This window comes from Mizuhopecten yessoensis, unplaced genomic scaffold, assembly GCF_002113885.1.
Source record: "Mizuhopecten yessoensis strain PY_sf001 unplaced genomic scaffold, ASM211388v2 scaffold10847, whole genome shotgun sequence".
Classification (NCBI taxonomy): Eukaryota; Metazoa; Mollusca; class Bivalvia; order Pectinida; family Pectinidae; genus Mizuhopecten; species Mizuhopecten yessoensis.
In genome coordinates, this window is record NW_018408751.1 from 1,210,685 (window position 1) to 1,223,544 (window position 12,860).

Here is a 12,860-nt window from a genome sequence, read left to right on the forward strand (position 1 = left end):
TCATACACAACTTTACACCGATGGTTCCAAAGAAGGTGAGAAAGTGGCAGCAGCCTGCTATACTGCTAATTCTTGCACTTCAGTTCGACTACCAGACGGCGCCTCCATCTATTCTGCCGAAGCATGCGCCATTGGTTTGGCCCTCGACCATATCGATGAACACCGCATTAAAAAGGCAATCATTTGTTCAGACTCTCTACCTGTCCTACAGAGTTTACAGTTACGAGATCCTAAAAACACACTCGTACAAAATCTTGCTCTCCGAATATCTCGTATCTTAAAAAAGTCTAAGATAACTTTACTATGGATTCCGAGCCATGTCGGAATTAAAGGCAACGAATTTGTTGACAAGGAAGCAAAGAATGCATTGAATCTCCAACAAACAAATATCAAACTACCATATACAGATGTTAAACCAATTATTCGTACAGCCATTCAAAATGAATCTCGAGACCAGCAACAAACTTTTAAAAGTACAACCGAAACTTAAAACATCTATTCCAAGTCGGAAAGATCGTAGAGAGGAAGTCGTCCTCGCTCGGCTCCGTACTGGGCACACATATCTTACTCATCCACCTTCATGCCACGCATGTGACACTCCATTTACAGTGGAACATTTTTTAATAGAATGTTCCGATTTTAAACACATTCGCGATAACTACTTTCGAGTCACGAATATGAAAGCTCTTTTCAGTTCCGTGGACTCGAAGGCATTATTTAACTATTTGAAGGACATCGATCTATTCTATAGACTCTGATGTCTTTTAACCCTCCATACCCTTTTTGACGTTATATATATCACATAGTCCATATCATCTATTCGTTATCTCTTTTATTATTTGAACTCCCTTTATATTTTAATTATTTACACATACAATACGAATGCATTTAAAATGAACCTTTTATTTGATTTTATCTTCGTTACTCACATGTTTGTTAAAAAATAAATCCATGGCCCTAAATGACCACAGCCGTCGAAGAGCCGTTAAACATAACAAACAAACAAACAAACAAAACTTTCAACCTAATGTCCGTGTTCGACATTCAAGGTCACAGGCGTCATATGTTTAAATCTTTTAATAGGTTCTCATGAATCAAACACTGATATTCTGCCTGTAGCTGTATTTTAGTCCACTTTTAAGATTACAAGTGTGAGATTAATACCAGGTGAACGATTCAGGCCCATTGGGCCTCTTGTTGCTATATTTCTATAAACGACCTCTTCTCTAGAACTATATACATATATACAATTGTTGAGTATAAAGAGATGCATGCACATATGCTTTCCGGATGGCTCTGGGGTCAGGCCCCACCCTTGAGACTTAGTCACTTGACCTTGTAATCCTGAAACATGAACTCATCCGATGTATTCTGTGTATAAACTTTCATCAAAATCTGTTCATGAATCGGTTGATGATTTTCTATATATATCTACAGTTGTCGACCTTGGCCTCGACCTTGGAACCATGAAACACAAAAACAATGTCCGAGGTAACCTGTGTATAAACTTTCATCAAAAGCTGTGAATAAATGAAGCAGCTAGAGTGATGACACTGAATCGGTTGATGGTTTTCTATATATAGCAACCGTGACTTTGGCCTTGACCTTGGAACCCTGAACTTACACAATGATGTCCGAGGTATACTCATGCTTTACCTTTGGCGAGAATCTGTGTAAAAATGAGGTTGCTAAGTGTTTACTTTGAATCGGGACGAGACAGGACGGACATGGGCAACACTTTATCCCCCCCCCCCCTATTTTATGGCGGGCATAAAAAATGAATAATATAGAATGCAAAGGGACACTACGGAATTCTATAAGCGACAGCGTCCTGCTTACTGGTTACTGCCTAATGCTTGCTATATTTTATCTACTTCTTTCACTGCTTACTGCTTACTGTGTACTGCCAGCTATATATCCACTGTGTACTGCTTGCTGTTTGCAGTACTTAAGCAGTAGGCAGTAATATAGCAATCAGTAAGCAGTGGATAAATAACTGTTAGCTGGCAGTACGCAGTATAGCTGGCAGAAGGCAGTAAGCAGTGAAAGTAGTTAAAATAAAGGAAGCAGTAGGCAGTAGTCTATAGTAAGCAGTAGGCAGTAAGCAGTATACAGTATACAGTAATCAGTAAATATATAGCAAACAGCAAGCAATAGGCAGTGGATCTATAGCTGACAGTACGCAGTAACCAGTAAGCAGGACGCTGTCGCTTATGGAATTCAATAGGGAACTGTAACCTATTATTAAGACTTCACAGAACCAAATGCATGTCACAAAATATCTCTTAATTTATTTTTATACTTAACACATTTTTTTGCCATACAGAAAAAAAATCTCCATCGAATATGAACTTCAGGAAATATCATCCACAAAAGCATGAATTTTGGAAAATAAAGTTAATTTTGCAATAATTTTTGGGGAAAATAACAGATATAATCTAGTGATTGGAGCTTTAAAAAGGTCCCAAATTCACTTAAAACCGACTGTAAATGAGCACTCATCGAACAAAATGAAAGTGAAAGTGTCGTTTCGAAAAGAATTGTGAAACGTTTATGTGACCACCTGGATCGGTATCTTATATATGCTTCTTTTTTGTATACAGTGTTCAAATGACACCTTTTAAGTTATTTGATATTATTTCAAAGAATTATTGATTACCCTAAATGCAGAAATACAACAATTAAAGACTTTGATGAAATGTTTACTGCGTAGGCTATGCTACATTCACAAGAAATTTAACTGCTGACCACTACACAATCGGCGCCATGTTGTGACGTCACGTTTAGAAAGTCCTCACGCGCGCGTTTTGAAGACGGAAATTTCAATGGCGGATTTTATTTCGCGAGAGATGTAGCCCCAAGATTCGACGCATGCGACTTTATCAACGAAAAAATATGTATTTAGTAGTTACAGCTGTGTCATTGCTCTTGTTAGCAGGTAAGAATGATGTTTTGATGAAAAGTAATAGATGTTTTCGTTTGTTTACGGAAGAAAACATGGCATGCCAGTGACGAGCCAGCATTCGGTCACAATGGCGGCGTGTTTACATATTGGTAAAAACACACCCGATTTCGAAATTCTCTGATAGGTAAACAAATATTCTAATACAATAATCTCAAAAATTTGCCTTCAGTACTTCATTAAAGTCTCTCCTAACTGGATCACGTGAAAAACTTATTGTAGGCCAGATGAAATCTGCGTCCAAATGATTAGCTTTGATCAAAGCACAAGGGCACGCAACTACTATTAATATTGATCTTGTTCTAATACTACGTTATTAGGTTATAACGTACCCAGCGACTGAAAGCCTAAGGCAAGATCAAACCCTGGAAAATTAGCCTGTAGAAAGAGACCTCGCATTACAGGTCAGAGATTTTCGACCAACACTTTACAGCATTTAAAGTGTGGTTCCCTAAGTCGTCTACATTTCCATGATGTCCTGTTTTCAGATTTTCATAAATCGATGTTATATTGAGATAGCAACACAAAAACTAATTAAAGGATTTACCTGAAACTATAGGTACTTCGTTGCATATCCCTTGGCAGTGATTACAGCCTGTTTTCATTTCTGCTTGGCTGTGTGGAATAAAGTACATTTATAATGTAGCTTGGAGTGAGAGACATCCATAAAATTTCAAGAAGTTTCTGTTGTTGATTTCATGTCGCATTAGTTGTAAGGTGACAGTACCCAAATTGGATCACCAAAGTTGCAAACCATCATTTTATTCATTCTTTGAAAATTCTGAGGATGAATTATATTCGTTTATGGCTGTATCAAAGGAAGAATATTGATGGGTGTTCTTACAAAAAAATGAGCAACCAGGGCTCACATGAAATATTTTTAGAGTGCTCTGAAGTCACCTTTCAGCGGTTCCAGTTTTTATACGTCCGTCAAATTTGATGGAAGTATTATGGTATGCGGTTGTGCATCCGTCTGTTTGTCTGGCAATTTAAAAAAAAAGTTATTGCCCTTTGATAATTTCAGTATTTGATTTTTCCCCAGCAATCTCCTCCTACACTTTTCAACGGATCTCTTTGAAACTTGGTATACATTATAACCATGATATGAAGTTGTGTCTCCCTTAAAAGAATTCTGATTTGACAATTTTTCTTGAAGTTCTTGCCCTTTGTTCGTTTCAGTACAGTTTTGAATTTTTGTCCGGAGATTTTCTCCTACATTTTTATAGCATGTCGGCTAACCACTCTTAGAATGATGCAGATCTTGTATCAATGCAAGAAAGTATATAACACTATATGGCATTCAATGGGCGTATATTGTTACGCCCCGCAGTACTCTTGTTGCTAATGTCAGGACCTAAATCAGATCAAGGCTTGAATTTAACAGTATCTTACACTTCAAATGAATATTTTTTTGTCAGCATATTAACATTTTATGATGATCTTTGGAATTTATATGAAAACAAGTATTTCTATAGCGTGAATTTATTCCTAAAGTCCAAAACAGAATGCATACTCGTCGCATGCACCAATTTCTAAAAATCTAAACAAAACACTTGACTTTTGAGTTTGAATTACGTTTTCTGGTGCTATTTGAACTTGAAATCTAGCCTTATCATCTGAAGACAAAAAATGGTGCATGGCTATCTATTCTAAGGTACATCATTGTTATAACTGATCTGTTGACACATTTGTTGATTTAAAAGTATTTTTGCAAAAAGTGATCTGATTTGGGTACTGATCCGATTTGGATGATATTTCCCATTTTTTGCCAAATGCCGATGATATTTCCCCAATTCCTGCTCAGGGGGGCCCTTTCTCAAAATAGCTGGCAATAACCCTGGGCCTGTATTCATGAAACCGATCTCAGGCTCAAGCATGGATTCTGTGCTCAAGCCAGCTTTCTTGTAACCCACCTAAATCATGTCAACGATCAAAAAAGTCAAATTTAAATATTGAAAACAGTATTCGGCTTCAAATTTCTTCAATATTTTTCCAAACTTTAACAAAATAAGGTTTTTTAAATAATTTATAACTGGAACAAGAAATTAGACTTGAGCTCAAAATTTGTGCTTGAGCATGAGAACGGTTTCATAAATACGGGCCATGGAATATAAAGACTGAAATTAGGAAAATAAAGGGTTATTTTTCAATTGGGAATTGGTCCCTGTTTAACCAGACACTACAAACACCTGGCAAAACCCCTGAGGAAGGTTCATTGCCATGGTAGCTCGGACAAGTTTGATAACAGCTATTGTCCAACCGTAACTTGTGGAGTTATGGCCCTTTATGTACAACCATACAGGCAACTGACTGCTAACTAAATGTATGACGGGCATATTATATTTCGCTTTCACAGTACCCTTGATTACACCAACATTTGATTTATTTTCCCAAGAAGCCCTCACTGGAACATATCAGTTCAAGACATAAACTGTATCCCAATCAATATACTAATAAAATTCCAATGAAGGCTTTTGATATCTGTTTCATCAGTATCACGTTATGAAAAGTTGTCTATAATTCAATGGTAAGTCTGTTATTGATAGAAAAAGTGTTTTGAACATTCCTTTTCTTCCTTTATATTTCACTTATTTTTCTTAATTTCAATACAATTAGCTCTGAATATACAAGTAAAACTATTCTTGGACAAGGTCTGATCAATGAAATCGTGAGACTGTGAGTGTCACCCCTGTGTTTTTAAAAGATAAAGAAAATCACTCGTTATTGTATTTTTGCAGGATTATTGGAAGCAGCCGTTATTACTGTTGACCTTGATCCAACCTATTCACCCGGCGCTGTCCCAGCCAGTGATGCAGACAGAATCTATCATTCAGCATTGTACCACCCTATGAGCAAACCAATTCTTGCCTATCTCAAGGTGGACGGAGTTGTAGACAAAGATTTCTATGGCACTTGTAACATCACAACAGTGGACATTTATGCATATAATTCAACGGGAGCTACTACAGATACATGGGAAAGTTCTGGCGGACAGCTATGTCAATATGTCAACAGGAATCAATACCCCAAAAGTTATGATCCTCTATTCAGGTAAGCATATTACCCCTTAGACTGCTACATTGATTTCTATGTAAAGGGACACCACTGCTGAATTAATTAATGAAATTGTTTAATTATTACATGTTGTTTTAAAACTACTGTATTTTGAAAAGTATTTGTAGAAATTTAATATATATATTCTTTCACTCCATTTATTGCTGTTACAATAATTTATCAACGAATTAATGTTTGGGATTTTTTCAATACAAATGTGAGGAAATAGACAGGTAAAAATGACAGGTAAACCCGAAACTTGTTAAGGAATAAAAAGCTACTTCTGCTCATTTTGTCAAAAGTGTGTGGTTTTTTTTCTGCATGAAACCTGGTTTGAGTAAGTATTACATACAGTCTCAGAAACTACAAAACTCCTAAATAACACAGTTCCTGAACAAATGATCTATTCCGAGTCGCTGGAAGATGAATTCTCGTTACCAGGTAAGAGAACACCTCTATAGTTGTGTATAGTGTGGTACACCTGAAAGCACTTTGGTACACACAGTGCAACTTTGTACTCTTCACACCAGAAAGATGTTCGTTTCCTCTGGAACATTTCACTCCTCGTCTTCTTTTATTAGTTGCATGCAAAACATTCACGTAAGGGGCGTGCCCGCTTTGCACCCGGCTTAGCAGGGATGTAGTTCGGAAAGTGACGATCAGTCAAGCGTGTTGGTTTTATTCCCACAGACTTTCTACCCCTTTCCACATATGCCCGAGGGGCCGTCACAGCCTCAGAAAGTAGGGATTCACAAACAGACATCCTAAAGGCGTGATGTTCCTTCTTGCATCCATCATTTGGTCCAAACTTTTTGGAGAGTATGTAGGCATTGATGATGCACACGTTCAGAAGGTGGAAAAAGAGCTTCTTATACAACTTTGATGTTTTGTGAAGGCAAGAGTAGTAGTAATTGATCTGGTCAGACAAGTCCACCTCGTCTTCTTTTATTAGTTGCATGCAAAACATTCACGTAAGGGGCGTGCCCGCTTTGCACCCGGCTTAGCAGGGATGTAGTTCGGAAAGTGACGATCAGTCAAGCGTGTTGGTTTTATTCCCACAGACTTTCTACCCCTTTCCACATATGCCCGAGGGGCCGTCACAGCCTCAGAAAGTAGGGATTCACAAACAGACATCCTAAAGGCGTGATGTTCCTTCTTGCATCCATCATTTGGTCCAAACTTTTTGGAGAGTATGTAGGCATTGATGATGCACACGTTCAGAAGGTGGAAAAAGAGCTTCTTATACAACTTTGATGTTTTGTGAAGGCAAGAGTAGTAGTAATTGATCTGGTCAGACAAGTCCACCTCGTCTTCTTTTATTAGTTGCATGCAAAACATTCACGTAAGGGGCGTGCCCGCTTTGCACCCGGCTTAGCAGGGATGTAGTTCGGAAAGTGACGATCAGTCAAGCGTGTTGGTTTTATTCCCACAGACTTTCTACCCCTTTCCACATATGCCCGAGGGGCCGTCACAGCCTCAGAAAGTAGGGATTCACAAACAGACATCCTAAAGGCGTGATGTTCCTTCTTGCATCCATCATTTGGTCCAAACTTTTTGGAGAGTATGTAGGCATTGATGATGCACACGTTCAGAAGGTGGAAAAAGAGCTTCTTATACAACTTTGATGTTTTGTGAAGGCAAGAGTAGTAGTAATTGATCTGGTCAGACAAGTCCACCACTCCCATTAGAGCAACGTAATCTGCAATATATGTGAGCTAAGCAACCTGTTGGCTAGTGTTGCGATCAACTTTGTCCAGAACACTGACCATTGACCCATGAATGGTTGACAGCATATGGACATCTCGCTTGTCGTGACATTTCACAGCAAGAATACTTTCCTTTCTTCTGAAGATAGGCTCTGATTGTTTCAGTTTCATGGTAGGTTTCTTTATAACATCCGGCACACCTAAACAATTCTTTCGTAACGTACCACATGTGTAGGTGTTCTGCAGGTGTAGTTCCATGAAAAGTTCAGGCGACGTATAATAATTATCCATATAAACATGATGTCCTTTGTCTAAAAGTCCACATCTTGACATGAGGCCAAGCACTATATGTGTAGAAGTTGTGCACTCATTCTCCTACCCAAGTATAGTGTCCGCAAAGTCTACACACGCAGAGCTTCCAGTATATACGTTAAAGCCGATACAGTATCCAGAACGTGCCTCACACACCTGGTACAGCTTCATACCAAACTTTGATGGCTTTGCAGGGTTGTAGACTCAGCAGGGATGTAGTTCGGAAAGTGACGATCAGTCAAGCGTGTTGGTTTTATTCCCACAGACTTTCTACCCCTTTCCAGGTATGCCCGAGGGGCCGTCACAGCCTCAGAGAGTAGGGATTCACAAACAGACATCCTAAAGGCGTGATGTTTCTTCTTGCATCCATCATTTGGTCCAAACTTTTTGAAGAGTATGTAGGCATTGATGATGCACACGTTCAGAAGGTGGAAAAAGAGCTTCTTATACAACTTTGATGTTTTGCGAAGGCAAGAGTAGTAGTGATTGATCTGGTCAGACAAGTCCACCCCTCCCATTAGAGCAACGTAATCTGCAATACATGTGAGCTAAGCAACCTGTTGGCTATAGTGTTGCGGTCAACTTTGTCCAGAACACTGACCATTGCCTCATGAATGGTTGACAGCATATGGACATCTCGCTTGTCATGACATTTCACAGCAAGAAGACTTTCCTTTCTTCTGAAGATAGGCTCTGATTGTTTCAGTTTCATGGTAGGTTTCTTTAATACATCTGGCACACCTAAACAATTCTTTTGTAACGTACCACATGCGTAGGTGTTCTGCAGGTGTAGTTCCATGAAAAGTTCAGGCGACGTATAATAATTATCCATATAAACATGATGTACTTTGTCTAAAAGTCCACATCTTGACATGAGGCCAATCACTATACGTGTAGTAGTTGTGCACTCATTCTCCTCCCCAAGTATAGTGTCCGCAAAGTCTACACACGCGGAGCTTCCAGTATATATGTTAAAGCCAATACAGTATCCAGAACGTGCCTCACACACCTGGTACAGCTTCATACCAAACTTTGATGGCTTTGCAGGGTTGTAGACTCTAAAGTGTAGGTTCCCTTTCCAAGCACACGTAGCCTCATCAAAGCTAAGATTTTTTTCAGGTGAGTAAACATCAGAAAACCTATCCAAAACTATGTTGAGAAATGGTCTAATTATTTCAGTTTGTGACGTTAACTTTTTTCCTCACTAATCATTTCGACTAGTGAACCCATACTTTTAATAGTCCGACTGTGAATTCGCTAGTCCAAATTACAGACTGGTCTTTTCTACAGCATGAAGTGTAAATTGTAATCTAAATTGGAAAATAATTAGAAATCAAAACAAAATAAATCTGTGTTTTACGTCCGAGGGCTTTTGGACTTTTGTTGTCGATTCCTTTTGAGAGAGGCAGAATTTTCATGTGCCACAATAGCCTCAAGTCTGAAGTTGTCTGACTCTTCAACACATTTCATGATTTGTTTTGTTTCGATGTGGCCTTGCAGTAACTGCAAAACATTTTTTACACTTGATGTCAAATTCTAACCAAGTTCTGTTTTTCTTCCACTCCGGCCTAAAGGACATTATGCGATTCTTTTCATAATTTTGCTTTCGTGTTAGAGCATCTTTTTCTGTCTGTTCACGGACAGGCTTAGCTGGTCTTGAACATTTCCTCCAGCTTAGCAGCATCGCCATGGTTGGTTTCACGTGGTCATGAACCGGAAGTTATCTTCGGTAACTACTAAAATCCGAAACCCATTCTTGTTCATCGAAACGCTTCAATTTTGAACGCTTCGACGAATATCGTATTTTACGATAGGATTAAAACTTGTGACAAGCTTTATTGTGCAAAATGTATGCAATTAATAATAGAATCTATCGCTACTGGTTGTGTAAGATAGAGAAATCTCAACCCAAGCCTCCTTCGGGACAAAAAATCTTAGTCCGAGGGTTGAGATTTCGCTATCTTACACAACCAGTAGCGATTGATTATCTTTCTCCCATATCTAACAGTATTTTAATGTGAAATAAAGATAAACATGGACCCAAAACACATAAAGGCAATTTGTTGATGGATTGTTGACGTGACGTCATGCCATTGTTATGAATAGGGGAATCCCCCCGTCTCAACCCTAGGGCGGAGACAGATAAATCTAGCACCGGCAAAACGGGAGATAAATCTGTCAGGTGTGGGAGAATAATATTTCCATTATTTTTGGGGGAAATTGGCACTAGTCCAGCCGGACTAGTTAAATATTTTCAATACTAGTCCAGACTTAAATTTACTAGTCGTGGGCATCGGTCTAGTGCCTAATGTTGCAGTCTGTTATTTTGTAATGGGGGTTGAATCCCACCTGTCCCCTCTGTACCTGTAGATCGTTATTGTTCAGATGAAAATTACTTTGTATAGCCAAAAAAGATCTCTTCGACATGTGGTTCTTGAAAAATGATGTTTCATTTGTTTCATCACTGGACCAATACTGCTGTATGTCATTTTTCTGCACCAATCCCATGGCGATTAACAGGGCGATAAATACTTTCATTTCATCAACAGAAAGGGGCTGCCATTTTTTCATACGACTGATTTTTCAGGTCAGGATTGTTCAGTTTGTGTTGAGCATATTCGTCTCTGTTGTAATTTCAATGAGGAAGGAATCATCAACAAATAGTTTTAAAAAATCTATCGGCAAAGTGCCCACCCATATTGATATTGCGAATAATGCACACTTTTTTAGGTAAATATTGTCATGTCAAAACGGGGTGCGCATTATACGATTAGCGATTTGGTAAAAAAAACACCACCAGAACTAACATGGAATGGAGCCTATAATTCAAACACTACATCTTCATAGTTATGGGAAAACCTCTGACATGTCGATACATAAGTTGATTGGCGATTCTCTGGCATCGGAATTAGCTACACTTTCTTCGTTTGGTTTCTGCAGGATTTGTCCATCATCCACTCGTTCCAAGCGGTACAGAGACAAATCAATCGTTAATTAATCGGCGTTATAAACACCAAGCTACCTTTAATGCTACTTTTCCAGTTTGATACCGGTTCAGTGATTAATCTACAATTCATTTTTACAAGTCTATTTCAACTGTATTGCTAAAAATAGTGAGTCCCACAATGTTAAATTTAAGTATATCGAGAAATTCTGTGAGACCCATACAAATTCTATGAGTATAGGACTCGGGACTTGCATGTAGATTAATCACTGTCGGTTATTTTTAGGATTTTTTTCATTTTTTTTCTTCTTTCAAATCTGACCCCTATTTATTGGACAACCATTGCTATTTTGTCATCACTGAGACTACTGGCTTGATATCTCGACATGTATTCTAGCTCCTTTGCATATACACTGAAATGTTCAAATAAATATATATATACATTGAAGATAAAGTACAAGATGGTAGTGATATATATTGTACTTTGTTTTCAGTTGGGTTTGTGGTGACAACACGACTTTAGTTGATGTGCCAGTGTATGCAGGAGAATTGAGAGCAGATGCACTGTACCACGCTCATTCAGTCGTACCTCCGAGGGAACGGGCCATACTGTTTTCTGTGGAGTATGATGGCCTTGTATACACGACCATAACTGATCCTATTGAAGTTACCGGTAAGTCACATCACTCGTTGAGGTTCCACTTTATGGAGGGGAATATTAGTGTTACCCATGCAGGGTTAGACACTAACTATTTTTGCTTGGTAGTCCACAGGACTAGTAAAATAGATTATTTACTAGTCCTTCATCAATGTAACTAGTCCAAGATTTCCTGATAAGGAAACATCCCGATCTACAGCATGAAATATCAAAAGTAATCATCCACTGTAGGGGACTTAAATAATTACTGCCATAAAAATATGGTGAAATTTTAGTAAATTTTGACAACTATTATGCATTATATCTTATTTTAAGCTGCTTTTTAAATTTTAAAAAGAAATATTTTTATTTTATAATCATATTTTTCACAAGTCCAAAGGACCAGTAAGGTTAGATGATTCACTAGTCCTTGCTGAAATCTTCTAGTCCAGGACTAGCGGACTAGTGTTAGTGTCAACCCCTGCCATGTCTGTCCTGTTTTTCATATTTCATGGTAACGATCACTGTTGTTTAGAATAACAAAATCTTTAACCTGTAACTGAGCGAGATTGGGTTATCTCAGTCGAGGGTTAACCCTTAGGCTGCTACGCACAACAATAGTCGTTTTGAAAAGTCGGGCCGTCAGTGCTACGCACGACTATAGTCGTTTCTCGGTCTGTAGGCTTTGATCGGTAGCCAGGAAGTGTGAAGTCGGGTTGTTGCTATACCAAACCCGAACGCGTATAGTAGAAGGCTTCTGATTGGTTATTTGGTCATTACTTTCGATATTCACGGCAGTGTACCCTAGTAATAACCAAAGGTGTGCGAGAGAATTTCAAATCGAAAAAAAAATCATAAAAATGGCAGACGTGTAGATTGAAGCGATGAATATGATGGTGAACATTTATTCTCCATCGTCACCTACGATGATAATAAAGGTTTTAAAGGGTTTTGCATGGTTGATGTGGAAATACTTAATACATAATATGTAACTTTCCAGTAAACGGCTTTGTGCTCTACGCAAACAGGAAAATATCGGCGGACCGAGGCGCACATGTCGTCTGCAGGTGAGGCCGAATTGAACATTGACATTGATACGTTTTGAGCCGATTTATTTCATCAAACTTTTTATCGGTGATTTAATCATAAACTAGACCGTAGCTAAGATATATCTATATGCCGACTGTGACAGTAAATTTATTGAATGGCGACCTGAAACCTGTAGCAAATCACATGCAATTCTTG

At 38.5% G+C, this 12,860-nt stretch overlaps 1 protein-coding gene across 1 annotated transcript in view; it reads left to right on the forward strand.

Annotated features, from left to right (window-relative positions):
• Nucleotides 1-2,791: 2,791 nt before the first annotated feature.
• LOC110462942 overlaps nucleotides 2,792-12,860 on the forward strand; it is a 57,107-nt gene continuing 47,038 nt past the window's right edge. Inside the window, exons 1-3 of the mRNA XM_021517195.1 lie at nucleotides 2,792-2,938; nucleotides 5,701-6,013; nucleotides 11,473-11,651. Coding sequence (XP_021372870.1) covers nucleotides 2,872-2,938; nucleotides 5,701-6,013; nucleotides 11,473-11,651 — 559 coding nt within the window. The 5' untranslated portion in view covers nucleotides 2,792-2,871. The remainder of the gene's footprint in view (nucleotides 2,939-5,700; nucleotides 6,014-11,472; nucleotides 11,652-12,860) is intronic.